Source organism: Trachemys scripta, chromosome 19 (assembly GCF_013100865.1).
Source record: "Trachemys scripta elegans isolate TJP31775 chromosome 19, CAS_Tse_1.0, whole genome shotgun sequence".
Lineage (NCBI taxonomy): Eukaryota > Metazoa > Chordata > Testudines > Emydidae > Trachemys > Trachemys scripta.
In genome coordinates this window covers 19783613-19804051 of record NC_048316.1, presented here as the reverse complement: position 1 = coordinate 19804051, position 20439 = coordinate 19783613, and the positions used below count along the sequence as shown (strand labels likewise).

The 20439-nt window shown below is 52.2% G+C and overlaps 1 protein-coding gene across 1 annotated transcript in view; it reads right to left on the bottom strand.

Annotated features, from left to right (window-relative positions):
* CLDN19 (claudin 19) overlaps positions 1–5593 on the bottom strand; it is a 41197-nt gene extending 35604 nt beyond the window's left edge. The window contains exons 1-2 of the mRNA XM_034753672.1: positions 5298–5593; positions 873–1037 (exon numbers count right to left, since the gene is read on the bottom strand). Coding sequence (XP_034609563.1) covers positions 873–1037; positions 5298–5520 — 388 coding nt within the window. The 5' untranslated portion in view covers positions 5521–5593. The remainder of the gene's footprint in view (positions 1–872; positions 1038–5297) is intronic.
* Between the last annotated feature and the right edge of the window lie 14846 nt (positions 5594–20439).

Here is a 20439-nt window from a genome sequence, read left to right as displayed (position 1 = left end):
TTTTTTTTTTTTTTTTTCTGCTTGGGGCAGCAAAAACGCTAGAGCCGGTCCTGCATGGATGGTTCTATTATTCTAGGCACTATATAAACACATAACAAAGAGGTGGTCCTGCCCCAAAGAGCTTTCAATCCAAGTTACAAGTTCGTAGCCAGGGGCCTCATCCGTACATAAATCAGGGATGGAATTAACTTTACTAATTCTCCACCTTGCACTGAACACTTTCAATCAACAAGCAGGATCACTGGCAGCAGAAGATGCTATTTTTCTGAGGGAGAACCCATGACAAAGCCAAAAGAATCAAGATGAAACATCCCAGCATTGGCTGGCATCAGCCCGTTTCAGTGCTGGGCCTCCCACCTTAGCCGAGAGGCAGGTCTGATGCACCTGTGCTAAACTGCTGTGGCTACATGGGCTTTCAGCTGAGCCAGTGCGCCCTGGAGAAGCCAGCCGGCTCCATTGGACACAAGTGCCACTTATCCAAACCCCACCCCCTTGTCTTACAGTCTTCCACATCTCCCAGAGTTAAAACAAGAGGCCCCCTTTTAGAACCACTGGGTGGGCTGGATAGGTGGATTTCAGATCCCTGAGGCCACACTGCTATACCCACCTGTGCTCAGAAGTTGTATCTACAGGCATAGCCTCTACTAGAAATAGAGGAGGATGTTTATTAACCCTCTGCCCGAGATCACACTCTCCCTCCCAAGGGCAATAACTCACGTCGACTTTGAGGCTACCTGCCCATTCAGAAGCTGTGACAAGTCATCAGATCCCCTGCCCCATGGTAGTGCTAACCAATATTACAGCAGACAAGTTCAGACTATCATCAAATGGCGGGAGTTTGTGGGTACAGAGAGCCCCGGATTTTGGCTTACCTGCTATGAGGAAGAGGACGCCACCGGCCATAGCAATCCGGCCTTTGACAACAGGGTTCTCGTCCCCCACTTTGGTACATTTCATTCCCACCACGCTGACAATGACCCCCACAAAGCCCATGAGGATAGAAACCACCATGAGTGCCCGGGAGGTCTGGAGGTGAACTGCAAAGCAAGAAAAGTGCAAGTCACTGGTGCTGCAGAGCAGATTAACCGTGCAAAGAACCAGAGCCAGAGAAGAGAAGGGTCAACAAGACCAGCACCCCAGGGAATAACAGTGCCTCCAATTCTCTCACCTCCTAAGTCCCTGCACTGGTGAGTGCAACTATTTGTGTCCCTAGGTAGCAGTTCTGAGGTGCCCAGCAGCTCTTCCCGGGGCCATATTGCCTTGTGGCATCTAAAGAGCCATTCCCCCAGGTTTGCTGCCCTGTGGCACTGAGGAGCCATTCTGCACCAGTGGTACCATCTTGGCCCATCCTGGAGCTGTTCTCCGCCGATCAGTTCACTTCACAAGCACCTGGATCCTTCCTTACCAGCCACGCTGCTCTCTGGAGTCCAGAATCCAACTCCCACTCATCAAGCTCCCAGCCCAAAGTGGGGGCTTTGGAGGCTGAGGGGGAGGATTTAGCCTCAGGCATTGTGACCAGATGCAGTTCCCCCTCCTAGAATCATAGAATCGTAGAATATCAGGGTTGGAAGGGACCTCAAGAGGTCATCTAGTCCAACCCCCTGCTCAAAGCAGGACCAATTCCCAACTAAATCATCCCAGCCAGGGCTTTGTCAAGCCGGGCCTTAAAAACCTCCTCTCCTCTCCTCGGGTCGCTCCAGTACTGGAGCGCAGCCCTGCAGAGAGGCCCCCATCCCACAGCAGAGCACAGACACGTCGATCAAACTCCTCAGTCTTCTAAAGACACCGGAGCTGATTTCTTTCACAACAGGTGTCTTTAGTGCAACCTTCACTGGGAGCGTGTTTGCTCTGCCCTCCCTCTCCCCCGCTCGGTGTCGCTGGATGGTTTCCAGGGGGATGTTTCCATTTTCTTTGATAATAGTTGGGTATCGGGTGGAGCCCCCAGGCAGGAGGAGAAAGACAACTTTCCTAATGTATTATCCCTTATTCCCTTCCATTCTCTCCCTTTCCGTGTCTACAGCCCATTCATTACCCTGCCCCCTTACGCGCAGGGTGAGGATCAGTGGGGCCAGCTGGCCACTTCTGTCCTAGGAGCATCTGCTAGTGGTGAATGCTCTAGAAACCTGCAGTGATCAAACACACACACACTGGCATAGGGGCTGGATTGGGACGCCCTCTTCTCAGTAACCTTAACTCAGTTTCGTGTCTAAACCCCCTGAGCAGCTTTGAAAATCTCGCTTTAGAAAGGCAGAATTAAGCCTTAGGTTGCAGCCCTCTTGGAATAAAAAGGCCCCTGAACTTGCGCAGTGTGACCCGACCCCGGCCATCTTCCAGCCCCGCTCTTGTGGTTGCTGTCACAGGGGCTTTGCTGTGCGGGGGCGGGGGTGTAGCAAAGGCTGCTCTGGGACAGTGCCGCGGGAGCGGGTTGTCCCAGACACTCCCTGTGTCCCGCGAGCCCAGCGCGCAGGGCTTCAGCCCCGGTTGTTTTGAACACCGATGAAGTGGGGTCGATTTTCAAACCTGCCCGAGTCAGGTGGAGAGAAGGGGACGGGGGGGTCACGAGCCGCGAATGTGGCCTAGAAAACAGGTGATGGACGGCAGCGCCGATCGGTGGGGGAGGAACCGCAGGGACTGAGTTAGTTAAGGCTGGAATTGGGGGGTAGGGACCGGCTCCAAGTACTTTCTGTCCACCTGGGAGCTAAGAAAAGATGGACAAGTTTGGGGCATGGCCCATGGTCTTCACTGGCCATTCTGTGAGACAGAAACGGGGACATGGGCAAGGGCGACCAGACATCACCTGTGAACAACGGGACGGGGTGGGGGGTAATAGGCGCCTATATAAGAAAAAATCCCCCAAACGGGACATCTGGTCACCAAGCAAGGGCAACAGCTTCGGCTGTAGATTGCGGGGACACTCCTGGAGAGGCACCAGGCCACCACACACGAGCTCAGGCCGACGCATGAACGACTCCCCCCGGCTGCTCGGTCGCTCGTTGGCCGCCAGCCCGTTTTCCAGGTGCGGGGCGGGGAAAGGCGCCGGGATGCGATGCGAACCGAGCGCGGAGCTGGGCGCCCAGGACTCGCCCTGCCGCGTTTGAAGGCTGCAGGACACGGCGATGTAATGGGGGGACAGGACGAAGTCCTGGTCGCGGTTGCCCAGTGCCCGGAGCTGCTCCGGGGCGTTCTCGGGGCGAGAGGAGCCGCTTCCGCTCGCCAGGGCTCAGCCTGGGGCTAACACCGGCCTGAACCAATCCCGGGGCAGCCTCCTATCCCGCAGCCCGAAAACCGGGCTGGAAAATCCCGCTCCGGGGCAAAAGCGAGCGACCAGGAGAACCCGTGTCCGGCGAGTTCCCGCTGGACTAAGTGGCCCGTGTCCGGTTGCACGGGGGACGCTGACAAGCGGGATGTGAACCACACCCCGGGGGAAGCTCTGCTCCGCTCTGACTGCGGTCCCCCCCCGCGGCCTGTTTTCACCCGTTTTCCTTCTGGTCTCGCCTTGTACCAGGCGGCGGGCGCCGCTGGACAGGCGAAGGAAGGAGACCCCGGTCAAGGGCTGCGCGTTACCGGGCTCCGAGAAGAATGTGCGGACTCGCTCCTCTCCCGCAAACCAAACTAATCCCACCTCCCAGCTGGTTTCCAATCTCCAGCCGCTCCCAGCAGCGCAGGCCGGATTTGTTGGGTATTTTTAAGCCCAGGCTTGTGTCAGGGACTCGGGAACAATTCGTTTCAATTCTTCTCGTTTAAACAAATGGCTCGTTTCCATTGTAAACCTGGCAGCTCGCGGGCTCCTAGGAAGGGGTCTGCGATTTCCCCCGCTAAGCGGCTGCTGTGGGCCAGTCTGAGCTGTTCATTCGGTGCTTTGAAAAGAGTAAAGGGTAACCGTGGGTAACTGTTTGCCGTGTTATAACCGTGAAATTAACTCCCGCTGGAGCCCAAGCAACTCCCCCCTTTCCTTGCACGCTAGGGGCTTGGCTACCCTGAATGCTGGTGCGGCACGCAGGGCTGCAGCTGTGCTGTGTCGACCCTCCCTACACCGCCAGGAGGCGTCTCCCGTCAGATGAGCCGCCTCTCCGCAGGCGGTGGTCTGAAGAATTCTTCCTTCGATCTAGCGCTGTCTATACCACGGTTAGGCCGGCATAGCCACGTCTCTCGGGGTGTGGCTTTACACAGCCACGCCGATGTACATTCCCAGTGGAGACCAGCCGTAGGATGCTGGGGCCGAAGCACAAAACCCAGCCTGTGCCAGAGGCGAGAGGCAAAGGGACCGGGTCAGGCGCTTTCTGAACTAGCCAAAGTCCCCCAGCCAGGCCGAGCTTTTCGCTCCCCTGCTTCAGGGGCTGATCTGGGCACCAGCTACATTTGTGTCCGTCAGTCCGTCCGCCCGCCCCAAGATCTCTTCGGGCCGCGGTGAGTGCAGATGAAAGGGGAGATCTGGCATTTGAGCTCAGCCAGGCATGTCTGACCAGGGGAAGGTTTGGGGTAGTCTCTGCTCCTGGCTGTGCCATAGACTCCCATAGGTCCAGGTGCTCAAAGGTGTTTAGGCACCTAACTCCCACCGTGGGTCTTTGGGGACCTGGGCCTCAGTTTCCCATCTGCACCGTGGGGATAACCGACCTGCCCTGCCCCCCCAGGGGTGTTGTGAGGACAAACCCATTAGTTGAGGGGCGGTGCCGGGACACTGCGGAGATGGGGGCAATACGGGCACATGTCAATCTACCCCCCCCCCCCCCATTCCCTACGCCGCCGGGGGACCCGCCCCCTCGGCTTCCTCCAGCCGCTTCAGGGTCAGGCTCCCTAAACCTGCGCTTCCCCCCGGGGATGACAACTCCTTGCTCGGGGGCTGCTCTCCGTGGCAGGGAGCGCGCCGCAGGGACCTGGCACCCAGGGCCAGTCCTACCAGGGCAGCGAACCGCGGGGGACTGCCGCAGCCACCGGCCAAGCATACAAGCTCCTGCCGCCCCAGCCTGGCAGGTCCATAAAGGTCCCCCGGCGCCCCCACCTGCCCGCGGGCTCTGAGCGGCGCTGGCCCGGCCGGCAGGGCTGTATAGCGCGCCCGGTCCCGTTCGCCCCGGGGCTCCCGCCGGACCCCTGCCCGCTCCAGCTCGCTGCCCCCGGTGGCCGGAACACGATGTCCGGCGGGAGCGGCCGGGCACGGGACCTGGGCTGCACCTGCATGGAGCGCCCCTTTTCCCTTCTCCCGGAGCGCCCCCCGGCTCCCGCCCGGCCCTTGCCCCGCGCCCCCCGGCTCCCGCCCGGCCCTTGCCCCGCGCCCCTTGCCCGGCCCGGCGGGGACGCACCGTCCAGCGAGAGCAGCGAGTCGTGTAGCTTGCACTGGACCTGGCCCGTGCTCTGCGAGGCGCAGCTCATCCACAGCCCCTCGTACAGCCCCACGGCCGTGATGATCGCGTCCCCCGCGTACGAGCTCTGCTTCCACTGGGGCAGCGCCGCGCTGCAGATGGTGCCGACCCAGCCGCCCAGCGCCAGGAAATACCCCAGCAGCTGCAAGCCGGCGTTGGCCATGGCGAATCCCTCGGGCACTGGTCGCCGGAGCCCAGGGGCAGGCGGCTCCGTGCTCCCTGCCCAGCCCGGCGCTGCGCTGCGCGGAGCCCCCGACCGCCCCGATGGGGGCGGGCAGCAGCGCGGCGGTGCCAGGGGGCCGCCCCCGCAGGGCAGGAGCCGGCCGGCGCTGCCCGCACCGCCCCAAACCGGCCGCGGGGCGCAGAGTGGCGGGGCCCGGCCCTGGGGGCGGTCAGCGGCTCTGCAGCCGTGGTGGGACCTGCCCGGCCCCGCTCCCGCGCTGGGGCACAGGGGAGGGGGCGCTGGGTCCTTCCTGGCTTGTGAAAGGGGGAAACTAAACAGGAGCGTGGATGCCGGAGCCACCTGCCCGCGCCCTGGGCCGGGGCTGCTGGGGGGAACCCCGCGGGAATGGGCTGTGATCGGCCCCTGACTGCCGGTGCTCCAGGGGCTGGTGCTGCCGGAGCTCAGCTGGCAGCCTGGGGCAGCGGTTTCCTTCCGCACTACAGCCAGGTGTGGGGAGGAAGAGGGAAGGAGCATTTCCCTCTCCCCCTTTCCTACACCTGCTCGCTCCCCTGAAAGATGTGAGCCCTTCCCTTGCTGCACGCTCAGAGCCGCTTTTCGCTGACACGCCAGGGCTGACCGGGGACCCCCCAAAGGAAAAGCAGGAGCTGCTGCAGTGAGCGGTTAAGACACGGGGCTAGCTAGGCTACCAGGTTCCGGTGATGTACGGTCAGCTTACAGCCCCTGGGGGTTTGTACGTCACTTAGGTGCACGCACACTTCTTGGGTGCTTCCACTAGCACTGCCTGTACTCACTAGGAATATGTCTACACAGCAACTAGACCTCCACTGCTGGGCCGTTTCATTGCTGGGTATCAAGTATCAGGGGGGAGCCGTGTTAGTCTGTATCCACAAAAACAACAAGGAGTCCAGTGGCACCTTAAAGACTTATAGTTTTATTTGGGCATAAGCTTTCGTGGGTAAAAACCCCCCACTTCTTCAGATGCATGGAGTGAAAGTTACAGATGGTAGGCTTCCAGGCTCTGACTGCATAGAATCATAGAAGATTAGGGTTGGAAGAGACCTCGGGAAGTCATCTAGTCCAATCCCCTGCTCAAAGAAGGACCAATCCCCAACGAAATCAGCCCCAGCTCTGGGAATCTCCCACCCCACAGGGCCCTAGAGCCCAGCTGGAAGTCTACACAGCAATGAAACAGCCCCACAGCCCAAGTCAGCTGGCAAGGGCTAGGTGCCGTGTCTAGTTGTTGTGCAGATATACCCCACGAGCGCTTGCCTCACTGTAAAATATGGCGCACCATGGGTAGCTATCCCAGTATGCATTGCACCACTGGTTCAATGCCTTGTACCACATCTTTGCAGTGTTTTGTGGGATACCAGTGATTTGCCAAGGGATTTCTGGAAGCGAGGGGTCAAGTTTCCACCCTGCCACTTTCTCCAGCCCATAATTTTCATGCCATTTGTGAAAACTGCCACAGTTCCGTGCAATGCTGTTCGATCTCAGCCATCTGTCTGACAGGAGCAGGGACCCTGCCAAGTTCAGTGCACTTCTTACTAGCTCTAAGGAGCTGGGATTGTGATGAGAAAGATGTGGAAATGTTTGAGCCCAATAACTGGATGCTAATGGACACTGAAAAAAAATGCCAGATTGTAGCTGGCATTCACGGAGCAGCTACACACAGTGGACTGCTGCTTCTGGGCCCAAGCAATGAACGCTTTCTGGTGCAGATGTGGGACGATGAGCGGTGGCTGCAGAACCTTTGGATGTGAAAGGCCACCTTCCTGCAGTTCACCCCAGCCCTCCGGTGCAGGGACACCAACATGCGAGCTGCAATGACAGAGGAAAGCTCTGGAAGCTATCGGTCAGTTTGGTGTTAGAAAATCCACCATGGGGGCTGTTGCCATTCTGCTGTGTAAAGCCATTAAGCTCTTCTGCTATGCAGGACTGTGACTCTCGGTAATGTGTAGGAAACAGTGCATGGATTTTCAGCAATGGGGTCCCCTAACTGCAGTGGGGTGACAGCACACATATCCCAATTCTGGCACCAGCCCACCTTGCCCTGAGTATGTCAGCAGAACGGGATACTTTTCCGTGGTGATGCAAGCACGGGTGATCACCAGGGATGCTTCACTGATATCAGTGTGGGCTGGTTTGCGAAGGTGTATGATGTTCGCAGCTTTAAGATCACACGACTTTTCAAAAAGCTGCAAGATGGGATACTCTTCCCTGACCAGTGAATTACCATTGGCGATGCTGAAATGTCAATAGTTATTCTGGAGGACCCAGCCTACCCCTTGCTTCCCTGACTCCTGCTGTAAACTGATCACCTCGACAGCACCAGGGAAGGATTCAGCTACCCGCTCAGCAGGTACAGATGGACGATGGAATGTGCTTTTGGTAGACGGAAGGTACGCTGGTGGCATTTACTCACTAGATTGGATCTTAGTGAGAAAAACATCCCAGAGCTGTAGGTGCCTGTTGTGATATCTGTGAGGTGTAAAAGGGAAAAGCTGCCTCCAGGGCTGAGTGGGACTGTCTGTCTGCTTAATTTGAACAATCAGACATAAGGTCTATTAGAAGAACTAACTGTGATCAAAGAAGAGTGTGGTGGAGACGCAAGAAACAGCTGCTGCTGAGTTTAGTTCCTTAAGTCTAGATGATCCAGGACTGTGGACCCACTTGAGCAGTAGCCTGAGGGACTTCCTTGTACTGCCTGGGCCACAGCAAGTGAAGAACTTCATGTTCCCCAAAGACAATGAAAATAGAAGTTTCCATCCAACACATTACTGGTGTGAAATCCCCAATGGTGACAAAGTGGAGAGGCCATGGCTTATGTACTCAAAAACCCAGAATGCTGCATACTGTTTTTGTTGCAAACTCTTCCAGTCTAATGTTCCAGCCACATTGAGTTCTACAGGAACAAAGGACTGGAAAAATCTGTCTAGAAATCTGGCATGCCATGAGAAGGCAGCAAATCACTAGAGAGCATTCCATAGGTGGAAAGAGCTTGAGATGAGACTAAGGTTAAAGGCCACCACAGATGATCAGCATCAAAAGAAGATTGCATCAGAGTTTCTTTACTGGCAAAATGTTCTGAAAAGGCTCATTGCCATTGTGAGAATGCTTGCTACCCAAAACCTAGCACTGCGTGGCACTTCAGATCAGCTGTATGTGCCAAAGAATGGAAACGTCCTTAAAATTGTGGAGCTGATGGCTGAGTTTGATGCTATACTCCAGGAGCATCTAAGAAGAGTCACCACCCAAGAAATGTACACACACCACTACCTTGAAAAAACAATTCAAAATGAGATCATACAGTTACTGACAACAAAAGTCAAACAGAAGATTGTGGCAGATCTGAAGTCAGCAAGATATTACTCTGTTATTCTGGACGGCACACCTGACATCAGCCATACGGAACAAATGACTTTAATGGTGCATTTTGTAACAACAACAGAACCTAGTGAAAATGTCCCTGCAATGGTGACTGTCAGAGAGCATTTTCTAGAATTTATTGACATTNTGCACACCTGACATCAGCCATACGGAACAAATGACTTTAATGGTGCGTTTTGTAACAACAACAGAACTTAGTGAAAATGTCCCTGCAATGGTGACTGTCAGAGAGCATTTTCTAGAATTTATTGACATTGATGATACTACAGGAGCTGGTATGAGAAATGTGCTTCTTAAAAAGCTGGAAGATATGGGAATTGCGATAGCTGACATGAGAGGTCAGGGCTACGATAATGGTGCCAACATGCGAGGAAAGAACAGAGGAGTGCAGACACGGATCTGAGAGTTAAACCCTCGAGCTTTTTTTGTCCCATGCAGTTCTCATTCATTGAACTTGGTGGTCAGTGATGCAGCATCAGCTTCTAGTGAGGCTGCTGAATTTTTTAATGTAATTCAAAGCATCTATGTGTTTTTTTCTGCATCAACTCATCGATGGCACATTCTGAAGCAGCATCTGGGAACATCCTCTCTGACACTGAAACCACTGAGTGCCACACGATGGGAAAGTCGAGTGGAGGCGATAAAGCCTATCAAACACCAAATTGGGAAGATAGATGATGCCATAGTTGCCATTATGGAGGATAATGCTATGACAGGAGCTGTTTGTGGGAGAACAGTGGCAGAGGAAATGGAATCACCAGAAACATACATAACTTCAAATTTCTGTGTGGCTTAGTGTTGTGGCATGACATACTGTTTGAAATAAATGTTGTAAGCAAGAGACTCCAAGGTGTTGACCTTGATATATCTGGAGCAATGGAACAACTGGACAAAGCAAAGTCATACCTACAGTCTTACCAGTCAGATGAGGGATTTCAAAACGTTCTGAAAAGTGCACAGAAGTTGGCAGAGAAACTTCACACTGAAGCTATTTTCCCACCCATTCAAGAATACAAGAGTCACTGAAGAAGAAGACATTTTGATTATGAGGCACGGGATAATCCCATAAGAGACCCCGAACAACAATTCAAAGTTGAATTCTTTAACCAGGTGCTAGATTGTGCAATACAGTCAGTTGAAGAACGTTTCATGCAGCTCGAGGAACACAGCAGTATATTTGGGATGTTGTATGATATTCCAAAACTCCTCACTATACCTGAAGAAGACCTAACACCAGCAATGCAGGGTACTAGAGACAGTGTTGACACATGATGACATGCGCGATATTGATGCGAGTAATTTAGGTGATGAACTGAAAGCCCTTTCAAAATACATTTCAGCAGGATCAACTCCAAAGGCTGTTCTGGAATATATGTGCACAAATAAGATGACCACCCTCTTTCCAAATGCTTTTGTTGCTCTGCGCATACTTCTAACACTTCCTGTAACAGTTGCCAGTGGAGAACGCAGCTTCTCCAAGCTGAAGTTAATAAAAACACATCTATGCTCCACAATGACACAGGAGAGGCTGGTTGGCCTTGCAACCATCTCAATAGAGCATGAGCTGGCCCAGACTGTGGACCTTCAGCAGGAAGCAGTTCAAATCTTTGCAACCAAAAAGGCACAGAAAGCACCATTTGGATTATTCAAGCAGATAAAAATGCCAATGTTTACCATGCAGACCAGAAAAGTTACATTTGCTGTTCAGGCGTTTGAAAGTTAAGTGTTACTTAAAATTTTTGAACAAGGCATTGTTAGTTCTCCTTTATTGGGGTAGGTAGCAGAGCAGTACCATGAGAGGAGTAGAACAGGAAGAAGGCAGAATTGAGACCTTTCAAAGTTTTGGCCCAAGTGATGGGGCATGGGGGCGTCATTTGAGCTCCCCACCTCAGGTGCCAAAATGTTGTGGGCCAGTCCTGAAAGCAGCTTTGCCTCTCCAGGAATTGACACCTCCTCATCAATTATTGGGGGTGGACTACATCCACCCTGATATCTTTGGCCCTGTCAACACTGGTTCTCCACTTGTGAGGTAACTCCCTTCTCTTCACGTGTCAGTATAATAATGCCTGCATCTGTAACTTTCACTCCATGCATCTGAAGAAGTGGGTTTTTTACCCATGAAAGCTTATGCCCAAGTAAATCTGTTAGTCTTTAAGGTGCCACCGGACTCCTTGTTGTTTTTGTGGCTACAGACTAACATGGCTACCCCTGATACTCTCCTATCCTGGTGGAAGAAACCAGGTTGTCTTCCCTAGAAATCTTTGGGAGCGGATTGCAGAGTATCTCCATTCAACTTTCAAGAGGATAAAAGGGACATCCCTCTTGAGATAAACACAGTGCTCTGCATGGTCCCCCTTGACTAGCCCCAAAAGTCAAAGAAATGACAAGTGGTTGACAACTCTACCTCTGTTTGGTCTCTCTCTGCTTGAGCACAGGACATTGCTCTAGTGTGGAATGTGTAAGGGGCCGGCCATTCTACTCTTAGAATTTATTCCTAACATTTTATTGTGTGACATTATAGCAGTAAAGCAATCAAAACTCAATACCTTGTTCTCTAAACTAGCGGATGGGAGGGGCCCCATTTTTAAATGGGGAGGGAGAGCAGGAGAAGGGGAAGAGTGAGGGAGGAAGAGAAATGAGGTTTCAGGGAAATGAAAAGCAAAAACCCCATTTTAAGGAATAATGAATGTGCACACTTACCTGAGCTCCCTTGCCTTTCATCAGTGGCCCATCTGCACTCTCCCACTGGGACTGACCTGACTCCGGCAGCTGTCCTAGTCATCCTCCTCACTGTTTGTGACAGGGGGTCTTGGCCTTGGGTTCCTCTAAAGTGTTCACACTCATCTGCTGGTTCACACTCGTTTGTAGCTCGTCGTAAAACCGGCAGGTCTATGCAGCAGCACCAGATTTCTTGTTGCCCTCCCTCACCTTCTGGTACACCAGGCATTGTTCCCTTCCCTTTTGTGTGGTACTGCTGCTGAGCCCTGTCACGACCCTGTTCCAGCATCCCCTGTGCAATTTGCACGTAGATGTTGATGTTTCTATGGCTGGTCCCTAGCTGGGCTTGCACAGTCTCTTCTCCTCACAGGCCAAGGAGATCCACAACTTCTTGCCTGTTCCAGGCAGGAGCATGTCTAGTAGATCTGAGTGAGTGGAGCTGGCATGGTGGGATGCACACAACAAAGGTGCGTTGCTAGGTGTGCTCACCAAGGTGGGCAATCAGGAAAAGGTATTTCAAAATGTGGGAAAGTTTAAGGGGCGGGGGGGCGGCTTGCAGTCTCTGTGACTGTGGCAGTTCTCAGGGTACCCAGGACTGTGAGTCACCTTGTTACCCCCTGCCTCCAGTGAGTGGGGGCTGGGAGTAAGCTCCCTGACACCACCAGCTTTTCAGACACTCAAGCACTCTCCTCTGGTCTATGCCAGCCCTGTCTCCACCTTGCAAGTTAACAACAGGTGCACCCTGTCCCCGAGTCCCTTTGAATCATTCCCCTGTGATATCCAGCCCCTGACATGGGCTACTCACAGAAATCCCAGATCCTTTACGCCCCAGAAAGCAGTGTACCCCAGTTTACCAGTTTCGTCTGAAATCACCATTCCTGTGAACTACACAGCACATGTGAGCACTTATAATAAAACAAAAGTAGGGTGTTACCTAGAAACAAGAGAGTGGTGGAAGCAAACGGTTACAATACAAAACAATAAAACACAAACCTGAGTCTATACTTATTAATAGTTACGTTTCCTATCTAATAAAGTAGGTTTCCTGACCAAAGTTCACTTTGTTGCAGAGGTGGCTGGCTTCTCAAGAACCAGGATCCAGTTTTTCATGCAAACATCCCCGCTTCCCAAGGTGTCTCCTCAGTGAAAAGATATAGAGGGCCTTTCCCCCCTCTGTATTACACTGAAACAGTCTTTGGTCTCTATTTATAGACAGGGTGATCCCCTGTATGTTGTACAGGCGAGTCTCATCTTACACTGGGGTTACGTTCCGCTGTCAGCGCCTAAAGTGAAAATTGCGTATAGTCAAAATGACATTGACTGTAATGGTGGGCGGAATCACCCGCACTACAGGTACAGTATTTAAATTGTTATTTTTATCTTTTGTTTGTTTGTTTTGTTTTTGTTTTGTTTTTTGCCGACCGCGCAAAGCTGAATTTGCGTATGTTAAATGCATGTAAGATGAGACTCACCTGTAATGTTTCTTTTTTTTAAAACCTCAATTCTTGCAATTGTTCCAGTTGTCTCTGATGGGTTTCCATTGACAGTCTTACAATGGCGCAAGGCGAGCAATTGACCCTTGCATTGCATCACTGGCTAACCAGGGTGGGGTCACAACTCCCTCCTGCCTGAATGGGCTATCGCAGAAACATATTATCCCGGCAACTAACTTTTACTCTAAGTCCATAAAGCAGACTTTCAGTATATTTACATTATTTCTTAAATATTACCTGTACATGCATCTCACACTGATTATGAATCTTGACAAGTTACAAGCATTCTGTAGCTACCTTACATGTTACTTTATATGGATAAATATCCTTCAAAACCTGTGTTTGGTGTAGCGAGTTTGTCAGGTCTGAGGTAATAGTTGTTTGCAAAGAAGAGGGGACCCTTTGCCAACTCCTGAGCAGTGGAGTTCAAAAGTGTGACCAGAGTGGTCACTGTTGAAGGAACCAGGGCATTGTGGGACAGCTGTTAGAAGACTATTAGGGTTGACACAACTAATGCAGTGTCTACACTCACATTGCATCAACCTAAATAGGTCAACCACGGCTCTGCGCTGCATGAAGAGGTAGTGTTATTGCATTGCTGTAATGGGGTGCTTATGTCAGTAGGAGACAAATTTTGGTGTAGACACATGCATAACTAGATCAATGCAAGTTGACTTATGTCAACTTAACTTTGTAGGGTAAACCAGGCTCAAGACTATGCAGTTGGCAGCTGTAACAACTCATTCTCTGTGGATCAGCACAGAAGGGGACTTGTACTATACGCTCTCCAGTGGGTAAAGCATCAGTCACCAGAGAGCTGGTACATTTTATTTGCTTAACATTTTTTTTTCACCAACTATCTGAAGTTTCTGTCCATCCGAGTTTTGATTATTGTGAGAAAGCTAAGGCCTCGTTTACACACAAACTTTCACCAGTTTAGTGAAATGGTGTGTATCAGTATTACTGTCAATTTGATATGTCAGGTTTAAACCGATTAAAGAGTATCCACACACAACGTTGCATCAGTTTAACTCTATTTTTTAAAGACACATTGTTAGTTGAGCCAGTGTAATTCTACATGTAGACAAGTCTGGATGGCAGGAATTTTTGGATACTGTAAGGGAAAATCACGAGGTCTCAAGGCATTCTCTGTGGGTATCCCACAGTGTTTGGGATACAGTTACTGAGAGCAACAAACACTGTTTTTATTTATTTATTTTACAATTCAAGCTAGATTCTGGAGCACGTGTTGCAGTTAGGGTAGGATTCTGAAGCAAATTCTATACAATCATGGAACCGTCAGAACTCTGCTCATAGTGAAGAGTTGTAAGGTTCCTAGGGGAGTTTGGTTCATATTCAAATCCAGATCAAATATTCATTTCAGGAAAGCAAAAATTCTCTGCAACTACTGGGGCTCCTTATGCCTTGTCTACATGGGAGAGTTATATCTGTATAATTTTACCGGAATAACTCCCTGTGTGAACACGCTTATTCTGGTATGGTGGCTTTTTTCCTGTTTAGTTTACTTTGCTTTGGAAGAGGTTTAAGTTAAATTGAAAAAAGCCACGCTTATACCAGAATAAGTGTCCAGCCAGGGAGGTACATTGGTATAACTAAATTGGTTTAATTATACCAGTATAATTAAACTGGTAAAACTTTCTGTGTAGACTAACCCTTAGCTTCCCTCTTCCCCCAGAGTTTTGGAGTTTAGGCACCTGTAACTTCTGGAGAGGCGTGGAACTGAGGAGCAGGGTGTTTAATGGAGTTTTCTAAGGGAGTTCTGGCATGCTGAGTTTGAGGCTATGCACGTATCTCAATGGTCAGAATGGGTCTGTGGCAAGGTACATGACTCCTAGAGGGTCCCTTCATGGAGGAAAAAAATCCCAAGAACAAGGGTTGCTGGGAAGATGCCTCCATGCACTTCCTCACCTTGGCCAGCTTAAATATTTGATTGCTAGGCTAGTAAATGAATAACCATATCCTGTATGTGCAATGTGGGGAAATGAATGTCACTTTCGCTGTAACTGGCTAACCCTAATATTGAGTTAACAGTTTTGTTCTTGGGTTTGTATTTATTTGTGTAACATCAGTTATGTGTGATTCAGGGCTTCAAACAAAACCTCAGCCTCTTACTGGGAACATGTCCCAAGACTGCAGACAAAACACCAGATAGAGATACCAGAATATCTTTGCACTGCAGGTGAAGCCTTAATGTCCCAATGAGGAAAGTACCAGTACCCAGCAGGCATAAGCTACACCTGGCTATAGCATGCATATTGCTTCCTGTCTTTCCTATTACTTCTACCACAGTCTTCACTGGGGACATAGCAAGTGGCCCGTATTACAATGGTGTCAGAAGGGGGGGGGAGGGGCGAGTCAAAGGCTGGCAGCACTGTCTAGTGGTGATTCTCTGGACTGAGTCACCCAGTGGCGAGAGTCAGTGGCCACCTCGCCTAGTGGCAGGATTCAGTGGCCGTGTTGCCCAATGGCGAGAGTTGGTGGCCACGGGCAGGGGTCCCTGACCCTCCCTGCTCCCCCAGGCTCCAACCAGGGCCAAAGGAAACAATAATTCAAATTGCACAGCCTAGGAGACAGGCTCCCCGGGCCACTTCCTACCCCGGCTTTAGATCATCTTCTGGCCCCACCAGTCTGTCTTGGGCAGGGTGACCAGACAGCAAGTGTGAAAAATCGGGATGGGGCTGGGGTGTAATAGGAGCCTATAGAAGAAAAAGACCCAAAAATTGGGACTGTCCCTATAAAATCGGGACATCTGGTCACCCTAGTCTTGGGGTCCCCCTTGGATCGCTCTCAGGCCACTCCCCAGAGGGTCCCCCCTGCCTTGGCCCTCACAACTGAAGGGCTCGTGGTGACTGGACCTTAGAGCCTGGTCCCAGCCTTTGGGAGCCTCAGCGGCTTCTCTGCAGGAGGCTGCAACCCCGTCCTGCTCTCCCTGCACAGACTGAGCCGAGCCGCTCCCTTCTGAGCTCTGCCTCCGCTGGGAGCAGGGGTGGCGGGGGTGGGGCTTCCTGTGTCCAGAGCAGCTCCTTAACTCTCGCCTCACCAGTGCGGGGTTTGTACACACCCTCACAACTGGGCCTGGGGTGCAGGTTATCCTGTGATAAAGCTGTGCAAGTCCCTGGTGTTCTGTTTCAAAGAAGAGACCAGAAGGGGCGGGGGAGAAGGGGGATAAGTGCAGGAGAGGCTGGGTCCTAATTCTGAGCTCGCACTCTTGTAAACCAGGAAGAACTCCACTGAATCAAGGGAGTTACATCAGTGTAAGAGAAATCAGAATCAAGGCCCACATTTCAGAAGCTCTGAGCACTCGCAACTCCCCTGGAAGCCCCAAGGGAAATGTGGCAGCTCAAGTGACCTCTTTGAAAATCAGACCCTTGGCGCTTCTGTTTCAGAACTGACCTGGTGTCATTGAGGCCGCACGGGAATTTGAAAGGGTTGAACCCTCATTGCTCCAGCTCCAGGAATTCATCTTTCATGGCAGAGCAGAAGGAGCCAATGGCAAAAGAGCCTGAGATGAATGTTAATGAGTGTAACCTTTGCCTCTCATTTGCTTGCGTCCAAGGACTGCTTTGTGCTGAGACTGGCTCTGTGGGCGAAGTGTGGCATTTGGGATGGAATCTAGGGTGCACCACATTTGTAAACAAGACTTTCATTGACACAAGAGGTTTTTGATCATTTAGTTCTCTGGACAAATAAACTTCAACATAGCCCAAGGAAGTACACTGGGAAGTGAGAGCTCACCCTCCCTTTAATGCTGACAGGTAACAGCATGGCTTCATTGGGGTAACCTGGCCCTTCCTCAAGCAGACATGCTGGAAAAGTGCAGGACTACAGCAGAGAGGAATTTAAAAGGGGGTTGGTCTTAGCAACTACCCATAAACTTGTAGGTGGAAGTAAATGTGAGTCGGGTCAGGCCTGTATTGTGCCTGATCACAACCAGTATGAGAAAATCTCTTGCAGAGTTTCTTCCCTTTTAATGGTTGCAGTTAAAATTCATTCCAGCACAGGGCAATGCTGGGACAAGCAGGTGGGGCATTTCCTCCCACCGTTCAATAACTACAACTCGCTGGGAAATTATTTTTTCTCCCTACAAAAATTTCTTTAAAAATGGAAACGTTTTCATTGTCATCTGAATTAACATCTTTCTTCAATAGTTTTGGGGTTTGCATCAACACTGTTTGGTTGCTGAGAACTGAAGAGTATTCATTTTCTGGGCTTTGGACAAAAGCCTACAAAATTTAGTCCGAAACGGACATTGCCTGGGTTTATTTCCCTTTGACCAAAACGCCATGTTAAAAAAAAGTTTAACCCCCTCCCCCAAATGCTGACCAGGTCTGTTAATAACAGGAATAAAAAGAAACTACACAAAGTTCCAAATACATAACAAATACACCCTTTGGTGGGATTCAGTGCAATTCTGGGGTTCAGGCTTATAGGGTTGTTTAGCTGATGGATTTTCTGCCCCTTTCTGTGCTGGTTGTGGCCTTTTCTAGCTGCTCCAGAAGGCCCTGCTTTGGTGCGAGGATTATTGTAGAAAGCCAAAGACAGCAAGAAATCTCAGAGCCAGGGAGTTCTCCACACTCAGCCTAAACCCGACTTAATCCCGTCCCCTCACTCCTAGTTATACCTTTGGGGTAGGGGCTGTCATGTATTTGCATAGTGCACAATGGAGTCCTGACATAGTCATGGTGCTGCAATAACGCAAATCATTAATGAATAGCCCCTCTCCATCTCTGGTGTTAAAACCCTTCAAATATCTGCAGACTGTCCTGACACCCCTTCGTCGTGGCTTAGGCAATTCATACTTTTTAGGCCTTTCAATCTTCCTGCCAGGTTTTTGTTGGTACTTTCTGCGTCTTGCTGGCACTGTGCTTTGCAGAGCTGAACATGGCATTCCAGGTGCAGTCACGCCAGAGAGAGAGAGGCTGCTGCCTCCCTGTGTTGGATTTGAGGCCAAAAATTGCATTGGCCTTATCATCCGTGGACCTGCAAACGGTGCCAGGCACACACACAAAGGAGCGCTATGATCTTACACCAACAACTGACATTTCCACAGTGCTTGAATTTTTTGGACCCTCCCCCACTGCGTTCCCCAGAAATGGTCATTTCTAGACACTCCCTAGCCTCGCTGGCTGGGGTGGTTGTGGTTTGGGGCAGACGGTTTCGGTTTAACCCTGTTTCACACAGGGGCTCTCTCCTCTCTGCATGACAGGTGTGAGCATTACCCGAAGTAATAAAGAACCCTGTGCCGTCAGAGACCAGAACCTGTGTCTGACGTGTTCCATGGCAATGCACCCTTTGCCTTTTCTAGGCCTCTGCCTGTAGGGCTGCTGCTGGCAGCCGTGTGGGAGCAGCACCTCCTGCCAGTCACAGGCTTTTCCCTCCACCCAATCAAGTCTAGGTTAATTCCACTCCAGAACGCTGCGGCTAATCCCCACCTTGGTCTGTGCTCTCCCGCGCTGCCAGCAGGCCACTTGTGCAGTGTGCCCCAGCTTACAGGGCTCCTGCTGGGAGCTGGCAGAGCTGAATTCCAGGCTATTAGGGGAGATTAGAGACTTCGGAGCATGCGGTAATAGCGAGGCAGGAGGTGACTGGGCAGGTTACTGTCACTCTGTTTGTCAAGCAGAACAAGCTGCTCACTACAGATTTCCCGCTGACTTCCTGCTTCTATACATCAGGGCTGCAGACTGCAGTGCGGGGAAAGGACTGGCCCACGAGAGGGGTTGTGAGTACCAACCTGGCCCTAGTGGGAGACGGAGGCTGCAGCCCCTGGACACAGCATGGATATGGAAGGAGGGATGCACTGTTGTTGTGTGGCCAGTACCACTAATTCATGTAACAGCAAGGTGGGCTCTGGCTGGTGCCTTGTGTCTCTCCCAAGCTCTGCAAGCATTCGCTCCTCGTTGGCTGTGAGTGGGTCCTGTTCAGGGGATGATTGAACCAAACTGTAAACCCTGGATATCATGGAAACCACTTCCAGCCAGGGGGTGCAGCAGCGTCCCCAGCACCCCTCGTTCCAGTGCCTGGGCCAGCTGTTCCCAAGGGCAGGGAGTGAGCACAGCACCTCCTGCTGCTGGCAGGGCCGGCTCCAGGCACCAGCCAAGCAAGCTCGTGCTTGGGGCGGCAGATTCCAAGGGGCGGCATTCCGGCCGCCCTTTTTTGTTCTTTCTTTTTTTGGTTTGCTGCTCTGGCCACCCTGTAGGGGGGCGGAGGCGGGGAGCGCCCTGCAGCAAGCCGGCAGGGCAGCCTGCGTCCTTCCCGCCCAGCCGACCGGAGCGGCACAAAGCCCTCCCGGCAGGCGGCTCGGCGGGAGGGGCTGCATGGCGAGTGCCCTGCTGAAGCCCTGGCCGCCCCCCTTCTCTCTCTCCCTCCCCCGCTAGACTGGGCGCGCACTCTGCTGCACGTCTGCAGCTCAGGGAGTCCCCCTGCACCCTGGCTCCGGCCGCCCTGCAGGTTTTTTTTTTTGCTTGGGGCAGCAAAAGACCCAGAGCCGGCCCTGGCTGCTGGAGTCAGGGGGCGGGGGGGCAAGTGGGGCAATTTGCCCCAGGCCCTGCAGGGGCCCCCATGAGAATATAGTATTCTATAGTATTGGAACTTTTTTTTATGGCAGGGGCCCCCAAAATTGCTTTGCCCCAGGCCCCCTGAATCCTCTGGGCGGCCCTGGCTAGAGTCCTCCAGGGAGCTCACTCGCGGGCAGAGGAATTGAACCCAGGTGAGCTCAGTGGCTGTGGTTGCTTTGTGGGGCCAGGAGACTGACAGGTGGGAGTGGGAAGGGGGAGGACTTGAGCATGCGGTGGGCTTAGGGAAGCGTCAGGCCAGGGCTGCAACTTCCCACTGCTGGGAAACAGGGACGTCAGTGTCCAAGGCCGGCTCCAGGCACCAGCTTCTCAAGCAGGTGCTTGGGGCGGCCGTTCCGGACAGGGGCAGCAGTTCCAGGTAGTCGGCGGCAATTCGGCGGACGGTCCCTCACTCCGCCTGGGAGTGAAGGACCTCCCGCCGAATTGCCGCCGCAGATCGCAATTGCGGCTTTTTTTAGATCGCGATCGCGGCTTTTTTTTGTTTTGTTTTGTTTTGGCTGCTTGGGGCGGCCAAAACCCTGGAGCCGGCCCTGTCAGTGTCACATCTGCTACATCCCTTCCTGCCGATCTGTCCCTGCCCCCTGGAGAGTGTCAGGCCCTCAGCCCCACGGGAGGCAGACACCTGGGGATGGGGGGGAGCATATGGAGAGGGCAGGCCCCACAGGCTGAGGGATCAGTGGAATAAAGACACACCAGACAGTGAG